At 30.7% G+C, this 20466-nt stretch overlaps 1 protein-coding gene across 1 annotated transcript; it reads right to left on the reverse strand.

The window, feature by feature from the left end:
* Nucleotides 1–1779: 1779 nt before the first annotated feature.
* On the reverse strand, nucleotides 1780–15584 carry LOC127700482 (metallophosphoesterase 1-like). Its single transcript, XM_052203981.1, has 9 exons — nucleotides 15558–15584; nucleotides 12331–12707; nucleotides 11649–11719; nucleotides 10398–10539; nucleotides 9682–9868; nucleotides 9235–9315; nucleotides 8457–8579; nucleotides 6900–7040; nucleotides 1780–6207 (listed from the first exon to the last, which is right to left on the reverse strand). Exons 2-9 carry the CDS (start codon nucleotides 12642–12644, stop codon nucleotides 6043–6045), a joined length of 1224 nt encoding a protein of 407 aa, XP_052059941.1. The 5' UTR covers nucleotides 12645–12707; nucleotides 15558–15584; the 3' UTR covers nucleotides 1780–6042.
* Between the last annotated feature and the right edge of the window lie 4882 nt (nucleotides 15585–20466).

Raw genomic sequence — 20466 nt, forward strand, 5'->3', positions numbered from 1 at the left:
TTTGGCGGTCAATTTCGTATCATTTTAGTAAATTAAATGCCCAAGTAATACTCAAATATCTACTGTAGTGGAAAGAGGAGTATGCAATCTTGAAAAGTAGATGTCATCACAATACATATGCCAGCAGACATACTTAATCTAAAAGCCTGGTTTTTTGCTGTTATATCTTTCCAGCTGCCAATGTAGGCAATCAACACGCAAAACAATCCCACAATAAAGAGGCAAAAAATGGATAATGTGTATTAATTCGTGACATACAATCTTACATAAAGATGACTCGGAAACTTCTGTCTTTTTGTTGGTTAATCTTCTCTTGTTCTATTATAATAAACCCAATTGATAATTTCATTTTAACTTTGGGTTTTTTTTTTTGGTGTGCCTTCTATATTGGCTGACTTTTTGACTTGTATTCATATTAAGCAGAATTCAAACAAGAGCGTTCTCTGAGACAAAAAAAATAAAGCATCTTGCAAAGTTCTTTGTTTCCACTTTCACATTGATGGTGTCCTGTCATTCAATAACCCATATTCTAGTAACTGCTTGCATCTCATATATCCAAGTGAGTTTAAGGATATTACAAAAACTAGAAGGTCTTCTTCATATTTCAATCTTGACACATGAACCACTGCCAATGTAGTGAGGACAGTTTAAAGTCAGCATTCAGTGGGAGCATGCTTGTGTTCTAACCCCACTTCAACCTTACCTTGCTATGTAAAGTTTTGCAAACCGATCTTAATGTTGCCCAGTCACCAAACGTTTGTTTGTAGTTGTTATAATCATGAAGTTTTATCTGACAACAGATTTGTTAGAATTTAACAGTATTTTGTAGAGAAAATTCACTTATGTAGAACAGCAAATATACTTTCCATTAAAAGAATAAGTAAATGTATCAATTAATATGACAAAGTATGGCTTAACTTGACAGTAGAGGCCATCTTGATCTTGCTGCATAGTTTAAGGACGTTCGCTCCTCTTGTTTTTGAATTTTTGTCAGATATTCGGATTCCTCATGCTTTATCCATGTAGTGCTAATAAATATTTTGCCCGCTAACCCCTACTTATCTTTTCATAATCTTATTATATATAGTTTAAATAGCCATATTTGAAAATCTTATAAAATCCTTGTTATTTTTTTATAGTTTTTGAAAGAAAAAAGGTGCAAATGTTAAATGTATGAAAAATCTAGGGAGAATCATTTCCCGCCAATTTTTCAATGGCTTATATCTCAAAAACAAGGTCAAGGACCCTTCATTTTTTTTTCTGCTTTTTTAGTTCCGTTATTTATATACTATCATTTATAACAGTCTTTTAAAAAGCTTGTTATTTTGAATCAGAATAGCAAACATCCTTAAACCCTTTACTTCATCTTGGAAGGAAAAGCTATCAGATTACCTTTTTCTTACCACTGAAATATGTTTAATCAAATTAATTGTAAACTTTTGGCATGATAATCACATAAGTGAACAGTTTTCATATACCTAAAGTTTCAAAAATAAAAAAAACCTTCCAATGTAAAATTGTGTCAATAAAATTTCAACTTAAGATGTTAAGGATAAAGCTAGTGAAGGTAACATTACTTTGAGTCTGTTTTACTAACATTGATCTTCTTAAATTCACCATCGTATGAAACCAAAAATAAAGATTAAGCCACTGAAGCCTTGCTATCCTTTGTCATCAATTAATGCTTAAAACTTTAAAAATTAAAATAAACACACTAGGAAGGATCATAGCATTTACCTATTTCATTACATGTGCCTTATTTTTATAAAAACAAGTGCAAATATTCTTACGTTTTATTGATGTAAAATATAACATTCAATATAAAATTATAAACAACAAATCATTTAAGAATATTGCCTCTTCCCTACAGAGTGAATTTTACAATATATTCAAATTCATATTAAAACAATGAGCAAAATTTACAAACTTCACCTCATTTTCAGAAAAATATATAACGTGAATAAAACAAATGTATATGTGGGTACTTTGCTTGTATTTTTATTAAGAATGATTCAGCAAAAACATTAACAACTTGTTATCTATTTCAAATGCATTGTAAACAGTAAAATGACATAATGCAATTCATTTCAATGTATAATTATAATAGTATTTTTTAGTATATTCTAATTAATTTGATTCGTTTATAGGCATCATATGTTCAACTGTACTTTCAAGGGTAGACTGAAAACAGTGGTTAGAAAAAGTGATATTGCAGTTATTTTTTAAATATCTAAAAATAGAAATCTAAAACCTCAATACTTTGTGATGCAATCATACAACCACTCAAATGAATTTCAGTTCTATTTGTGGCATATTGACAACAATTGTAGCTTTTGGATGAGGTCCATTTGAGAATATATCAACCTCAGAATTTGCCCTCAGTAGATATACTTCTTTTAGGTCATTATATGCTTGTATCGACCTTATACAAAGGCTACGATTGTATATTATCAATCTTTTTTTTTTAAATCCATAAATGTGCAGATGAAATGGAAGAAAGTATTAATCAGTCATTTTGTTATTGATAACAATCACAATATGAAGATATAATATTGGTTGGTTTCAAGAGTCATTTTTTGAAATAGCCTAATAATTATAATACATGTATATAAAGAACAATGTTCATTTATTTCATTTGGTAAGTAAAATGGATAAATTTGTAGATCTTTGGAAGGTTACTTAGCAGCTCCCCTAATATAGATACAACTTGAAGTCACTGTTGAGGTAAAAAAAAACTGTTCAAAGCAATGACGACAAATGACCCTACAACCTTATCATATGAAATAGGAATAACTATGATTTAATTATATTTAACCATATTTGAGATATTTAGGTTTTATAATACAAATCATGTGTCCATCTATCTCTTAAGATCTGACTATACTCTATTCAGGGATCCAACTATACTCCATTCCGGGATCTGACTATACTCCATTCAGGGATCCGACTATACTTCATTCAGGAATCTGACTACAGAATACTGCATTCTATTATCTGTTTTGATAATAATTGCATCAACCAATGATATAACCCCTTCAAAATTTTGAAGATCTTAAAAAGTCATCAAAACAAAACGTGAACGTCTAATGGGCACTTGGACACAGGATCTGTATTTAAACTAGATTATATCTGAGAAACATCAGGCCTTGCGGTCATAAAAAGTTTGAGCACGATTTTCGTACTCAGACTCAGAAATTAACCAATCAAAATCCTGGATTTGGTGTTTCGAGCACAAATTTTGTACTCCGAGTACTGAGTAAAGTTTTATGACCGAGAGCCCAGGTTAAGCATTAATACATGCAAGTTCATAGTAAAATCCTTTTCATTCAATGTTCCATTATACTTGTCATTATTTGTACACATATGTTAGAAACTTAATCAGCTGTTATGTTAAAGAAAATACAATAAATCAGTTAATCTGATGAGCAAATATAAAAATACTGACAATTTGCATCTTCCTGTTTTAATCCATAAAAGTGCTACATAAGCACCAAATTTTAAATTGCTATTTTCATCATATAAGTTTAATATAATTTGCAAATCATTATGTATATTTCTGAACAAAAAACATATAAATTGTTCTGTGGAGAATGTACTGAAACCTGATAAAATGAAATATATATAAAAATATGTATTGTGAAAATTACAGATCACACAATGATAACATATATGATATGTACCCAGTTTGACATTCTAAGAACAATAGTTGTGTCACAACTTTGGCTACTTTTTTAATTACTTCAAAGAGATATTGCTATTCACGACTGTCAATTGGTCATAAAAAAAGAAATGGCTTTTCTTAAAAAATGTGTTTTTATCTATAACAAGGTTACTTATATTTCAATAAAAACTGTTTCAGTATAAATCTTCACACAACTAATGAAAATTTCTGTTTATAAACATATTTTCAAATAAAAATATCTAAAAGTTCTACAATTGAAATCTTTGACCTTTTAAAAATATTCTTGACAAATAATTTGGAGCAAAATGCCATATGATACACTGCAGCTAGAAAAGCTATTATAATCAAGGTATAGGTACTATAAACCTTAAATATGTGTTGGTTAATGTTCAAGTATGCATTACTCTACAACTCTGTCATAGTTAAATATTGGAAGCTAAAGATAGGTTAAAAAATTCAACTTATATTATAGTAAATAATTTAAATGATGCATTTCTACATGAAGTAAACAAAATTCTTTTTATAGATAATTAAATGATTTGAGCAAACAATGCAGAATATTTTTGGCTGTACAAAGTTCAAAAACGTCATTTGACAATGCAATCTCAACTTAATATGTTCCTCACGATGAAAAAATAAATATAATATAATGACAATGATCATAAAACACACATTTATATGTGTAACATGCAAATAACTAATCAACGAAAAGGTAGAATTTAACCACTTATTTTAGAAATTATCTGCATAATATGAAACAAACAAAAAAGATAATGATTCTATACACATCAAAAACACTGCATTTTCTTCATTGGAGGAAAATGAATTTTCTGCACACATTTTATTCCTATCATATTACAAACCTGATTTAATTTTTGGCAGTAGCTGTTATTTTAGGGGGTTCAATTTTTTATGGGTTCATTGTAAAAATCATAATCTTGATCAAAAAATGAAACAGATTCTTCATTAATTTGTCAAAAAGCCTGAAAATATGTATTCAAAAGCTATCCTTTGAGCAGATTTTGAATACACTTTAAAATTTGGAAACTACAAATATGAATATTTTCACGTATATATTTTAATTTAATTACGGTACTGAAAATTCAGAAATCTTTTGCAAAACTTTAATTATTGTGAAAATAGCCATAGGATAGGTTTCTCATAAATAAAAACATACCGTTACAATTTGATAGTATTATTTATTTAAAGAATTTCCTGAAATTGTAATAATCAATCTCATAATTTTTTTGTCAATTGTTCAACATTTGCAATAATAAAAGAACCCATAAATTTATAAATTTACAGTATAGATTTCCTATTAAAATATAAACAAAGTAAAGATGGCAATAAAATATGCTGACATGTACAGGTTATGATTTACTGGGTCATCATGACTGCATGCATAAAATGTTAACATCATCAACACTCTAAACATACATATCTTAAAGAATCTGTTAAATAATTATACATAACATCAAAAACAAAAATGTGCTGGTCCAAGAATATTGTTTCCAAAAATATAAATTGAGCAAAAAGCAAGCCCTATCCCAAATTTGTTTCCCTTTGTCTTACAAATCTAAAATAATAAAAACAGGGTTTGTATCCTACCAGATAATATTTGACTGGTTTTCTACAATGATTAGCAATAGAAGGAAGAAGACATTCACTTTCTTACCTAATATTAGTTTTATGCATTTAAAATTCTGACTTTTTTTTTTTATCCTTTTAACTCAACTCTGTTATAACACAAACAAATAGTTTGTTTATTGAAACTTTGAAAATGTCCTATCTAATTTAAATCCAGAATCCGATTCCTGGGTAAAAGTTTTAAACAAACTTAGTGTGTCACCTCCAGTTGAGAACAAAAATAGCAAGGTAAATAATTTTCCTTTTGATCTGCACACAAATTGTTTATTCAAACTGGATACAAAACCAATACGGACACATCATGATTTCATGCCATAGTGACTGTAACTCTAAACAACAACTTGTAAATCAAGGAATATCCATACTAGGTTTCCATTGTTTATCAAGTTTATTTAAAGACCGTAGTCATTTATCATAAATCATTATTTCACTTATTTTTAATTTCATACCTAGCAGAAATTATAATTTCATCATTATTCTGATAATTCCATTAATAAAACAAACTTACAGTGTGGTAATCCAGCAATATAGATTAACTTAACCTTTGACATTAAGTACTAGTAACTGGTAGTTATTCTGTTAACTTATGATGGGCTTAAAAAAATATATGTAAATGACAAAAGGGATTCTTGTGTAGATGTTTTGACATTGGTTTATGTTTATGAATGGAATGTATCGTGACCTCATGAATTATTCTTGTGTCTTTAACGGTATCAATGAAGCTTTGTATCATCATTATATATCACAGCTGGTTGTCGTCGTGGAAACAGTAGTGAGATCAAAATTATAAGAATACCAGTGATGTATAAAGAAAATATCGTGTATTCATTTGGTAAAAAGCACTGACTAACTTCAAAGTTTTTCTCTGTTATCACAGCCTAAAAAAGAAAAAAAATTTACTAAAGAAAAAAGAAGTCAAATTATTACTGAGGAAAAGAAAATCATAAAATTCCTAATTTTAACATGGGCACACATGTAAATCTCCCCAATTAAGATTTGATTAACAACATTATATTTCAGACTTCTTTTTATTGCAATTATCACTGATATCATTGGTATGACAGAAAAAGTGTGCAATTGTGTAAGTAAAAAATGCCTGGTCAAAGAATCATGAAAATTAAGTTTTATTTGGACTAAAACAATTCAAGATGACCATTTTTATCTAAAATATGGATGTGACCAGAAAATACAGGGGTCTTGAAGCCTTTGGTTAAGGTTTTATGGCATGCCATTTTTTCTGGAAAAGACTAAGTTAAATTGTATAATGAAAATATTTCTTACAATTCAATGGTAATAGCTTTACAATTGCCTTCTAAATTAATGTGTTAAAATAGAATTTCATATCAAAATCCAAAATGTAGGCATCAAGTTCATATCAAATATTTCATTGTAAATAATTAACATAGATTAGATGATGTATAACTTGGTCAAAAGTTTTATAGATAGAATTAATATATAAAATCTTAAGACTCAACACGATGAGCTAGTTAGCACTATACACTCAAAAGCATATAATGTAAAATGCATTCACATTAAAAAATAGGTTATCAAGACTTAAAGAAAAACTTACTAATAAAAATGATGGGTTTTTCTTATTTCTCCAACTGAATGATGAAACAGTCCACTCAGGAGTAACTTCATTGTGTAAAACATAACAACCATGGTGGGTATGTCCACTTATAATCAGACGTGGATTTATCCATTCAAATAACTGGAAGATAAATTACATTTCAGTAAATTGTAAAACAACACACAGGGAACTTCCAAAGACCTTAGCTTATTGAAATTGGCAAATCTTTATAATAAGCAAGGCATCATAACCCTGAGATTGACAGATAACTTCATGGTGGCCAGTTCTGTGGAGCTTGGTTACATATATGTGTGTATGTCGTCCAGGGTTCTTTTCTATATTGTAAATAAACATATATTTGTGTATGCCCTCAATGTGCCAGTTCTGTAGGGTTTGAATATATATTTGTGTATGCCCATAATGGGTCATATCTACAGTGTTTGAATCTGTCATATTGGTGTTTCTTTATTGAGAATAAACAGAATATCATTAATATTTTGGATTCATTATTTTGGTTGGTACCAATTTTCATGGATTGAGGAAAATTGAATTTTTGTGGATATTTGATTTTGTTGTTTTGCCATTGTCTGCATACAAACCTATAGATAATTTGTACTTCGTTGAACATCTAAATTTATCCACGAAATCCAAGAAAATAGGTATCCTATGAATATGAATAAATCCACATTATACTGTTTAATAATGTAGACAACTATAGAATAAAGATTTTAAAACTACAGCTTTACGAAATTCTCAAACAGAAGATAATTCATTCTTTTAAAAGTTCGAAATTATGTATTGTCAGTTGGGGAAGGCATGTGTTGAAACAGTTTTTATGATTTAAGGTAGATTCACTGTATACCGCCATCTTGGATTGTACAATAGCAGTACACAATCGGTCTAGTTCTTTGCCTAAATCTGCAAATTTGGAGACAGATTTGCAATTTATGTGTAAGACTGCTTATTTGTATAAAGAAAAATTAGTGATTTATTGCATTATCCAAAATGTTCAAACAAATACCAAATATTTGTGTTTTTTCAATCAATTTTTCAGCTTAGCCATTAAGGGGATTTAACTCTTATAGTAAATTTTTATACTGGAATGATAGTGAAATTTTCATTTTTTACTTGTAGCAAGAAAAAAGTTCGGTGACACCATTTTTTGTTTTTATTTTTTTAAAGCATATTATAAAACAAATCTTCTAATATTTAATTTCCAAATTCTATCTCATAGATTTCTTTTTATTTACAAAAATGTGTTTTTTCATGAACAATCTATGCAAATTTGGGCAATTTTGCACAACTTTTAGCTTGAAAAATAGCACGGTGACCCATACTTTTTATTATATTCTTGAAAAACGCATAGTAAAACCTTCATTTTGGCAAAGTATTAGAAAATTCTTCTGAGGAAATATATACCGATGATACACCTTAACTACTACCAAAAAAAGTTAATCTCAGGTAATTATCATAGAAATGAAACAATATCTATGATAGTGTTTTTGTTTCAAAACTATTTCAATAAATAAATAAATACATTTCATTTAATTGTTCTACCTGTTTTGAAGCTTCCTGAGATAAGCAATCCCACTTCTCTCTAAATGGAATATATTTTTCATCAAGTGGAGCTGCATCGGGTACTGTACAATTTGCATCTGATGGACGGTACATGGGAAAATGCTAACAGAAAATAATAAAAAAATATCAGTTAATACCACTGCTGTTTTCATTTCTGGACCTTTTTGTTATTCACACGGACCAAGATTATGGAGGGAGTTCAACGGTTAATTGTAGATCTTTAATAATTTCTTGTAATTTTATTTTAGTGCTTGACATATTGTATAGACACTTGTCTTCTGTTGAAGACTGTATGTTGACCTCTTTAATTCTGCAACATTTTTTTGTTCCTATTACTAGTCAGGAACCTGTTTTTCAGTGTCTGTCAATAGTTGCTGTCTGCCTTATTTGCTTTTTTCTTCTTTGTTTTCTCTTTTTGTTTCATATTTTATCATGCCTTTTATAGCTCACTATAAAAGTTTTAGTTTTGCTCATTGTTGAAGACTGTATAGTGCCTATATTAGTTTACATCCTCGTCCTTTGGTCTCTGGTGGATACTTGTCTCAATGGCAATCATACCACACCTCCTTATCTTTATATTCTTGATGTCTTTTGGTCTTTCATGTCATTAAATTATGTCTTATTGACACCTTCCCCACTTGTTTATTCTAAATCTAAATTTATATACTTTTTGTTAAATGTTTGACCACATTTTTCAATATATTTTGTTTGGAAAGATAAAAAAAACCAACCATAATCAATTTTTCCTATAACTAACCTGTAATAATATTGGCTGTGAGTACTTAAATTTATTAAAACCATCACAGACTGCTGGCATTTCTTTACCTTCAGATATACCCTGAAAAAAGAACATGTACATAGTATCAAAAACATTAGATTAATGGAGATAAATATGGTCACTAACTCTTAAAAGAATTTTTAAATCTACAAAAGAACATGTATAAAATACTGTTTACACATACTGTGAATTCATTTATTTTTTTGGGGTACAAATTTTCGTGGATGGAGGAAAAATTGTATTTTCGTGGATAATTGATTTCATGGTTTGCAAGTCTGCATTCAAGCCTATAGAACATCCACAAAATTGGTATCCAACAAATAATAACGAATCCACAGTACCAAGCAATGCATCATGTAAATCTGTTTGAATTAAAACAAATCACTTTTTGTAAAGATTTTTTTACTGTTGTAAATGTAAACATACCTTTGCACATTTTAATTCCCATGATATATCTTCTAAATCATTAATAGCCTGACTACAAAGATTACAACCATCCCCTTCCATAGCCATACTGTTCAGTAAAACAAACGTTACACCATCTTTATGAACCATTTGTACAGGAGAGGTAGAAAATGCTTTATCAAATCTTCTTCTGTTGAAATCTGAGATCCTATAGTAACATAAATATGAATAAGTCAAACATATTGAAAATTACATGTTATGTTAATTATTGCTTGCTCCATTGTTGCTCAAGTAACAGAGTTTTTTTTTTTTGTTCAATGTGAAGAGGTTTCTATTGACTTCTCCTAAATAACACTGAAAAGACTACTTACTTAAAATAATGCATTTTTATGTGTCCAAAAAGATATTTGAAATAAAGGGTAACAGTCAATCATTTATCTATAATTGTAAATTTTAATTATTGTGGATTAACAATTTTTCATGGGCACACATTTTTGTGGATTTCATGGTTTAAAGGTTAATCACAAATTTAAGAGTTTGACAAAGTACAACTTTCTTGAAGGCTTCTATGCTGAACTTGTTGAAATTGCAAAAGAAGTATCCACTAAAAAAACAAAATGTTTCTCAATTTACAAAAATTGGTACCCAAGAAAATAAATGAATCCACATACCAAATAAAAACTGCATTTTAATCCACCTATAGCAGAACATCTACTAGAATTTAAACAGAGTCTTACATATAATGAAATCCAATATCATGATTCCCTGCCACTGTGTATACATCAGTCCCTGATGGAACTTTAAACATCTTTTTAAATCTTTTTACATGAAAGTTGAATTCTTTACTAGAGCACCATTTGCCTTCATCTAACAAATCACCTGAAATGGGTCAAATGTGTAAAAAGTTTATCAAGATTAATAAGTCAGTACCTACCTGTCACTACCTAACATTATGAAATAGAAACAGTATTCTACTGGAGACTTGTTGTCTAAAGACACAATGATTCACTATTGAAAAATTTGATCAATGTATTATCAAATTATACTATACTCAACATGAAAATAATTTCAAAAACGAAGTTTGCATCTCAGATCAAAACTTAGATATAAACATAAATAAGGTTCATAATTTTAAAACATGAATTAATGCAGATGCTGTCGTGCTTAGCATATCCCAACTCGTAATTCACAGTATTGGAAAACAGGAAGTAGGTGTCTCATAGATCCAAAAGGCACACACACATAGCTGACCACTGTTGAGTTGCTGACCAAATATCAAGTCATTATGTTTCAAAAGTATTGGAGAAATGTGCGACTTAACATTTTGAGTTAATTCAACATATTAAAAAATTCAAACTACACATATCAACAAACAGGAAGTATGTATCTGACAAATCTGGAAAATGCTAAAATATAACAACCCATCACTGTCAAGCTGCTGACCAAATATGAAGTCATTCTGTAAATTAACTTCTGAGAAAGGTGTGACAAAAATATTTACAAAAAAATGTATTGGACAAACAGACGACTGAATGGACAGACTAACTGAAAAGGTGATTGCATTATAGCGCCACAACTAGAGTGGAGGTATAATATATGTCAGCTATTGACTTAATAATTATAATAACAATGAAACTTAAATATCAAAACTATGAAATAAGGTTGATGTGACCTCCATCTAATAGCACATACTCATCTCTTCTAGATCCATATATATATATCTGTTTGTTCATTGGTTTCTAAGATTTGGCTGCGGAAACAAACACAGACTTAGTTGTTAACTATATGCCCATGTTAATTACCATGATCGTATTTGTAAATAAGTTGTTTTTTCAAACCAAGATTCCCTTGAATTACTCCTACCAAGTACTTAACTCTGACGCTTTTTAAACTATAAACTTGAATCATCAGTAACATGAAGCAAACTGCACATTGGCATTTTCTAATTAACAGTTATAATTATTAATTCAAATTAATCTATGTCATACCTAGAAGAAAAACCACCTGTGGATTGTGGATGGTCATAGAGGCCTGGAAAGATTTCTCCATCATCCATTCTCTGAAAGATCATAGGTTTGTATGAGTTAACTGCAAAATCAACCAAATCTAAACAAATATCATAATTAAAATGCTTAACGTGAAAATTTCATATGTTAAAGAAGGTGCTTGTAATGTTAAATTAATTCCTGGATTGTGCCAAATTCTATTTAGTTTTTCAACATTCTTCTAGAATATTTAACCTGATACAAGTCTGAGTGTAATGGCTTACTTTATTTTACCAAACTATATAAGAATTGCATATGGATTGAATGCATGTCGTTTCTTAACTTAAACTTTTATTCTTATTTTGCCTAGAACATTCAAACGTTTCTGATTTATAGGAAATTGCTCCACGTTAAGTGTTGATCTGACTCTTGAAATCGTCCATTTAATGATTGAACTAAATATCTCTAAACAGACATTCAAAGGATTTAAATGGCATTAAATTACAAATACATTTTCTATGTCTTTGCCCTGAAAAGTTTAGGTAACTCAACAACCCTTTTCTTTAAATCAAATAATTGCTTCCCCTCAAAATTTACTTCTATATGTTTCTTTAGTCATAACATTTCAACAACAAAAAAGTAGCATTTACACTTTAAATTTAAAAAACTGTGATAAATGTTTTACCTTCTTATTCTATCTAGCCAATGACCTTCTCTCCATCCTAAAATATGTGTATCGGCAAGTATCATAGCTTTCAATGGTGGTGATTTCATCCCTCCTATAGTTCCTTCCGCTTGTTGATGAGGTAACGTTGGCCATTTACACATCAGCAACACAAAATAATAATGTAGAAATTCACAATAAAACACAAGAAGGAAGACTAAAATGATGAAGCGTACTAATTTGTTTGTTCTGAAGTAGAAAAAGATGATACCAGGAATCTGGCAAATGATGTATGCCATTGCATCTAGTTTACTTCCTTGATTTCTACTGGACATCTGTTATCTGTTGACCATCATGATCTCTTTCATTTCAAAACATTGTTGAATTTTCAGTTGTATCTGAATAACAAAAACTAATGTTGAATAATTTGAGCACTTGAATATTAAATACAAAATGTACACTGCTAAATTCGCACCACTTTAACAAAATATTTCAGTAGTTACAATGTGTTTCTAGGATTAAAAAAAAATATATAAAATAAAAATTCTCTTTCACACAGCAATTCAATCATTATAAAAATAGGTATAGACAACAAAACAACTTTCCTAAGTTTCAAAAAGCAATGGAATTAATGCTCCTTTCCATGGACAACGACCTTTTAAGCCACTCTATTCCTTAAAGTACAAATATTCCTATGATAACCCTTACAGAACAAGCCATTTACAATCGATCTTGTAGACTAGTGTTTATATCTTGTGTGTAAATCTAGTTTTGGATGTAAGGTAGACCACATCTTGTAATTTTGAATGAGTTTTTTCTGCAAGTGGTCTAAATGAGCGCTTGAAACAGATGATCAGCATATATATTTTATCAAATGCATTGTTATTAATCACAGTTTATGGCCAAACTCTTAAAATTATTAAATATAATCAAAGTACTTGTAAGCACTGAAGGGTAAAGATTGCTTAAATTTATCAGTGGGAAGTAAAATTAAACATTGCATTGTAAAAAGCATTGGTTGTAGTTGATTCAACTAAAATTATGGACAAAGGACGACAACCCCAATTTTAAAGATTACTTTAACATGACATCATTGATATCTATAGAACAGTTCTTAGATTCCTACAACTTGCACAAGTTATGTAATTTTCTTGACAAGTACAACATCATTTTGTAACTTGAATATCTGAGCATGTATTTCATTGATAAACTTCTGAAAATGTTCATGGATAGGATGCTTAGAATGTATTGATCAATGCACTATATTTTGTGTATCTCAAAAGTAGTGATAAACCTTGGAAGGTTTAAATATCAAGTCAGTACCATAGGGTTTTGGTTGCATTTCATGCAATCTTTACCCAAAAACTGTCATAAATTTTGCCAAATTATGCAACAAAACAAATCAGGTTTCAACAAAATTAATCTACATTACTGATGTCACAAATATATCACCAATGACGGAATTGGTGAAAATCTTTTTTAATTGAAACAATTAGAAATGTTAATATAAGTATTCATCAAATTTTCGAAGTTAAATTTCTTATTTTAGGGCCAAAATGACTGAGTGAACCAACTACCTTACTTTAAGTACAGACAAACCTGTGCACCAAGGAAAGTTTTTAAGGCATGGCAGGAACAAGATAATTAAAATTTAAATGCATTTTATGTTTCAGAAAATTAAAAACCTTTCCTGGATTTTAAGATTCATTTTTTTTGGTCTCCACAGAAGGTGTCAAAATAAAGAAGTCCCTTCATTTGAGAATTGAATTGTATTGATTGACATTGACAATACATATCTGCACAAAAACAGATGATTTAAATTGTATAAACATGATAAATGGGTGTTTCCAATCAAATGAAATTCTGGTGTTTATTTTACCATCTTCTGCAGGATTGGAAAATAGGGAGCTTCAAAATCAAGGGATTTTTTACTTTTCTGAAACATGTTTTATTTAAATTTTATTTTATCTAAACAACAAGTAATCTTCAGTGTCCTGAAATTTTGTTGATAAAGCGAAGAATAACAACATTAGGCAATTCTAGCTTATAAACATGGACTGTAGCTCAATTACTGAACCACGACTTCCAAAGAACTCCCAAAACCTGCCAAAAACTGAATATTGACCCAAAAACCAATAGATTTTACCTGAAAACTTAATTTTCTATAGTGTTATACTGCTTTTATAGATATTGAAACTATATACTTTTGAGATATACATGCAAGTCATTTTTACTCAATAAAAATACAATTTCACTTCAGGAATTCTAACTGTGTGTCTTGTATGCAAGTTCCTTGTGGATAACAATAAGGGGGACGTAAATATTCAGAAGGTAGATAACTCTATCTAAATAAAAGTATAAAAAGTATTAATCATATTTTTTTTAAATTGAATTTTTCCAAATGATGTATTTACTTTCAAATTTCCATTACTAAACTAAGTATTAATCATATTTTTTTTAAATTGAATTTTTCCAAATGATGTATTTACTTTCAAATTTCCATTACTAAACTTTAGTAATGGAAATTTGAAAGTAAATACATCATTTGGAAAAATTCAATTTAAAAAAAATATGATTAATACTTTTTATACTTTTATTTATAGTAACTAAAGAAACAAATTCTTCACTTTTACTTAGATACAGTTATCTTACTTTTGAATAATTTCGTCCGCCATATTTTTATGCAAGGATCTTGATTACAAAACACACAAATCGAATTCCTGAAGTGAAATTGTACTTCTACTGAGAAAAAAATAACTTACATCTCAAATTTCTGCATTAATATTAAGAAGTGCAGGCTAAAACTTAGCAAACATAATAAAGAAACATAATTGATTATTTCTGTGTACAAAGTTTTAATTTTGTATAGTATTAGTAATATTTGAAGAGATTTATTTTTATCCAGCTACATTAGCTCAAACAGCTTGCAGATGTAGACAAAACAATGACAGATGGCCTTTCCAAGCACACAAGATTATCCTCCTATTTTAATGTCTAGGTAGAGCACTGCATAAATAAACACTGATTGTTGTACTTAAAAAATGGGTCCTTAATCTGTTAAAAGATGGGGCAAAGTTCATCACACAGATGTCAGATATGTATATAATATGCAATGCAATATAATATCTAGCTGTTACATTCTACAAAATCTACACTGTGTCTTGCTCAAATTAAATCGTGATTGGACTGATAATAGATATTGAAATTAACTGCTATAATAGAAAATCTGGAAAAGAAAAATAATTTACAGAAGGCTGACATTTTGGCGATTGTAAACTTATGAATAAAGGTCGGGTACAATATTATCCGGATTACATTACCCTATTACCGACGAAACGAATAAGAATAACATGCAAGAACGGCCAACAATTGTGAACGTTTACATATACATATGTTATAATCTTTATGCCTCTCGGGGCCCAAAATTGGATAATAAAATTTATCTTATCTTATCTTATCTTATCTTATCTTATCTTATCTTATCTTATTCAATTTAAAAAGATTTTTTTTTATTATATTTATATTTACCATGACCTAATAGACACTCCCTACAAAATGAAAAGTTCACCCATTTTTAACTTAAAAGCAATTATCGTTTAGCAAAAAAACAAAAAAGATGTTCTGTGCTCACGTCCTACCAACCAACACCAACTAGGTTTACAGGGCGACATTTACAACTGTTACAGAAGTAAGCTGGATATGAGATTCCAAATATAATAGATTATTTACACGGTTACCACCATAACATCAAATAATTCTACTGTGAGTAGTAAAATATAATTACTTAAAAGGGAATTAGCTACGGATCAGGATCGAATGATACAAGAATAAATAAATATGTGTTTTTGGTTTCAAAGATTAATAAAAAGCGGAATATAGAAAATAATATTTCGCTTTTAGCAGTCAGTTTAATTTCATTTCGTCAAAATAAGATTAAATAACATCGCTGATGTATTATTGCCTTGCAAATCGATAATTCAACTCATTTAAATCCGTATTCATGCAACCTTTAATTTGACCTTTATTGGGGAAGGTTGCGCATGTGTACAGTATATAGTTCATTCACGACCCTTGCGTAACCAGATGTAACCGGATGCTGTGTAACATAACGGAATCAAGCATTCTTGCTATTACGCAATAAGGAATAAGTCATAAATACGAAATTATCTAGTCATACTCTACTCGAGCCAAATCATGTCCAGACAATATTGATGAACTAGAATACATTATTGTTTAGGGGCCAGCTGAAGCCCGCCTCCGGCTGCGGGGTTTTCTCGCTGTTTTGAAGACCCGTTTCCTGCTCTTTGGTCGGGTTTTTGTCTCTTTGACGCATTCCCCGTTTCGATTCTCAATTTTATGTTACGATACAGATAATGTACCAAAACGGGACTCATTACAACAGGTAAACGATGACACTTTTATGACACCTATTGATTCAATCATTTAAGATAATACTATGATAAAGCAAAACGAAATTCAAACAATATTGACATCAGTCTATTTATTTTTGTTGAAGAAGGTAATTGATTAATTTATTGCCTCAATTCTATACAATGTCGATCCATTACTCTAATAATTCATACTTTACCGGATGATTAAAACAAACAAATATGATTAAACTTCTTTAATTCTATGATATAAGGTCGCCCAGTACGATTATGTTTCTCTTTCTTGGATCGAAAAAAGTCGTCATTTTCAAGATCGATAGGGATACCGCGGATGAATTCAATGCGCTATGTCATTGTTCTCTGTCTTTTTCCGTAGAGAGGTTGTCATCTCTTGCACAACCATGCGATCTTTTCCGGCCTGGGACTGCAACAATATTCTTACTTGTTGCAACATGTCTTTCATGAAATAGGTCTTTCCACAGGAGGTGGGTTCAGACACCTATGTATGATTCAGGGTAAGTGTCAATTTGCACATAAAAAGGTTGTGTAAAGGGGTGTTGGGAACGAAACTCGTCTTTCTCTCGGGGTGATGCCTCCTCTTTTCCTCCCGATAAAGTCGATTCGGTGGGAACCGGAAGAAAGGCCTTGTCGGACTGTCATTCTCCAGTGTCTGAGCATTTTGACTCTTTTTGAGGGCTAGAAAAAAGTGTCCTGTCCCCAACTACCTATGTATGATTCAGGATAAGTGTCAATTTGCACATAAAAAGGTTGTGTAAATTTCGCTGATGAGAGGAATATTTTTGTAGAAAACGGTATCCATGATCAATACAAAAGGTAAGTAACTTTTTATGGAAGGGATTCAGCAAATCACACAATATTTCTCAAGTTTAGTAGTTTTTATAACTTTTAAAAAATTGCGTGCATTAGCTTGGTTTGTGATCAACCTATGTGTAACCAATGTGTTAATCACACCAGTTGCTGAAAAGATCTTATATACCGTCAAAAAATATTATTTTCTGCAAAGATTTGCAGTATTTCCATCCTATTTTAGCGACCACACTAAAGTATGATATTCTTTTCTGATTCATTCAGGTTTTTGAGATCTCACAAAACATGTTTAACCCCGCCGCAATTTTGTGCCTGTCCCAAGTCAGGAGCCTCTGGCCTTTGTTAGTCTTGTATGTTTTTTAATTTTAGTTCATTTATATGTTTTGGAGTTTAGTGTGACGTCCATTTTCATTGAACTAGTACACTTTTTTGTTTAGGGACCAGCTGAAGCCCGCCTCCGGGTGCGGGATTTTCTCGCTGTATTGAAGACCCATTGGTGGTCTCCGGCTGTTTCCTGCTCTTTGGTCGGGTTGTTGTCTCTTTGACACATTCCCCATTTCCATTCTCAATTTTATTTGATACGGCTCATTTATAATAGATATAAACTTTAGAAATCGTTGTCCAGTTATAAAATCATTACTGTAACTGCATGAAGCAAGACACAAATGAATTGTTACGGTGGATTAAAAATACAAGTCACTTTGTAACTAATTTATTGTATCAACTTTGTTTATGAAAGGGGGATGTTATGTTTTTTTTCTCATGACTATTCAATCGCGGAAAAGCAGATTTTTTTTAAACAATTTTCTTAACGAACTATTCAGAATAATTGTTTTCTCTCTTTTGGTCTGGCAATACACCTTTTTTAAAAACTCAGAATCAGGATTAAATATTATAGCCCCTCTCCATTTTAAAGAACGTGGTGTTTTTCTTTATGAAATAAGAATATTTGGTCATTTGATCATTAGATAGAGTAAAAGGTATAAATAGATGTAAATTGTTTAGAACTGGCATGAAGAGAGAACAAAATCGTGATACATGTACATGTAAGACAAAAAAAACCGAATCATCCACAGAACAAAGTCTTATTTCTAATACAGAATGAATCAATAAGATTTTCAAAATCCTACACACGAATGTGTTAAATCTGGCTTGTTTTAAAATATTTGGAAAAGTGTTGCATTATTAAATTCATCTCGCATAATGTCCCTTTATTGTAGCGACAAATTAACAAAACTTCACATTATTTGTTTCGAAAGTTAAAAATGCGCATCAACGACGATTTTTGGTATTTCAGTCCAATAAACGGAGGAAAGGATTGTTTTTGCCTTAAACCTACCAAAGACGGTAAATTAAAAAGTAAAACACACCAATTGGTAACAACACACGATACCTATCAAACGAATCAAATGTTTAAGTAAATTAAAGTTTGCATTTTAATCAGAAAAATAATCAGCTTACACAGATCATTATTTCATACCTTGAAGCAAACTTCATTGAAACTTGGTATCGTCCGGGTTGATTCTTCAAAAGAAAGACCTATAGTTCTGAAAGAAAATAACTCCATGCAGGTATATGAAAATTGTAAATTTCACAAATAAAAGAAAAAATATAATTAACTTCAAGCAACCTCACACAGGCATGCGCCGGAAAGTAATCCTCAAAAAGTTGGTGGTATTCCGTATCTAAAGAAAAAGAAGTTCACCGTTGTGGTAATTCATGAAAATCATTAGAATATATAAACTGAAACTGCAAGTCAAACATATCATAATTTTCATTCCTTGTAAATTGGGGCGGGATCGACTTTAGATATCTGCCGAATCAACTTGGACCGGAACGACTTGGAACGGATCGACTTTGGGCCGGGTCTACTATGAAAGAGAGGCAAAAGATACCAACAGGGACATTCAAACTCATAAGACGAAAATAAACTGACAACAACATGGCTCAAAAAGAAAAAGACCAACATACAAACAGACAAACAACAGTACACAAAAAACAACATAGAAAACTAAAGACTGAGCAACACGAACCCCACCAAAAACTGAGGGTGATCTCAGGCGCTCTGGAAGGGTAAGCAGATCCTGCTTTACATGTGGCACCCGTCGTAGTGCTCATGTTAGTACAAATCCGGCGATAAGTCTAATTCGGTAGGTCACATTCGGGGAAAAGGTATCGGGATTGTAGTTACGGCAATTGAAACATATCCGTTGTCATCTGTGAAACAGATATTCCATAACGGTTCACCAACTCGTGATGGAGTCAGTAAAATTTACAAAGGGGTAATTTCAACTTCACCACTTGGAACTCTTGGTTTAATAGCTTCCTTGTGAGCAGCAACCCTCTATCAAGAAAATCATGATAGGAAATACAAGCCCTGGAATATCGCATCAACTGGGAAATATACATTCCGTATGCAAGCGCTGCTGGCATGTCACAATTGAGAAGCTGAAATCATCTCTTATGTCGTAATTTTTTTTTCAACCAACCCTCATTGTCAATTTCTAGATGTAAGTCAAGATATGAGGCAGACTTAACTGTATCTGTTGTATTCGATGGGATGGATGCGTTGAACATAGTCACCAAATTTTGAACTATTTAGTGAGAGAACCTCATTTATATAGCGGAAATTGAAGTTAACTTCCTATCTTTCTTCCTAAGCAGTCCCTGTATGAAATCGGCCTCATATGGATAAAGGAACAAGTTGGCAAGAAGAGGTGCACAGTTTGTTCCCATGGGAATGCCGATTGTTTGTTGAAAAACATGCCTTCCAAACGTAACAAATATTTTGTCAATCAAGAAATCAGTACATGAAAGTGTGCACAGTTCGGGCAAGACATAATGGTCTGTATTCTGAAAAAAGAAAACTGTGTTCTTATGCCTTTAATATGCAATATTTCAGTTCTGGATATCGAATTTTTATGTTATACATATTTTCCTT

This window comes from Mytilus californianus, unplaced genomic scaffold, assembly GCF_021869535.1.
Source record: "Mytilus californianus isolate M0D057914Y unplaced genomic scaffold, xbMytCali1.0.p SCAF_5, whole genome shotgun sequence".
NCBI lineage: Eukaryota > Metazoa > Mollusca > Bivalvia > Mytilida > Mytilidae > Mytilus > Mytilus californianus.

Coding starts and splice junctions, on each gene's coding strand:
- LOC127700482 (XM_052203981.1), bottom strand. CDS start 12,644: ATGTCCAGTAGAAATCAAGGAAGTAAACTAGATGCAATGGCATACATC. Junction 9,316..9,681: donor GGGAATTAAAATGTGCAAAG/GTATGTTTACAT, acceptor TTCTTTTTTCAG/GGTATATCTGAAGGTAAAGA. Junction 6,208..6,899: donor AAAACCCATCATTTTTATTA/GTAAGTTTTTCT, acceptor TTTCTTTTTTAG/GCTGTGATAACAGAGAAAAA.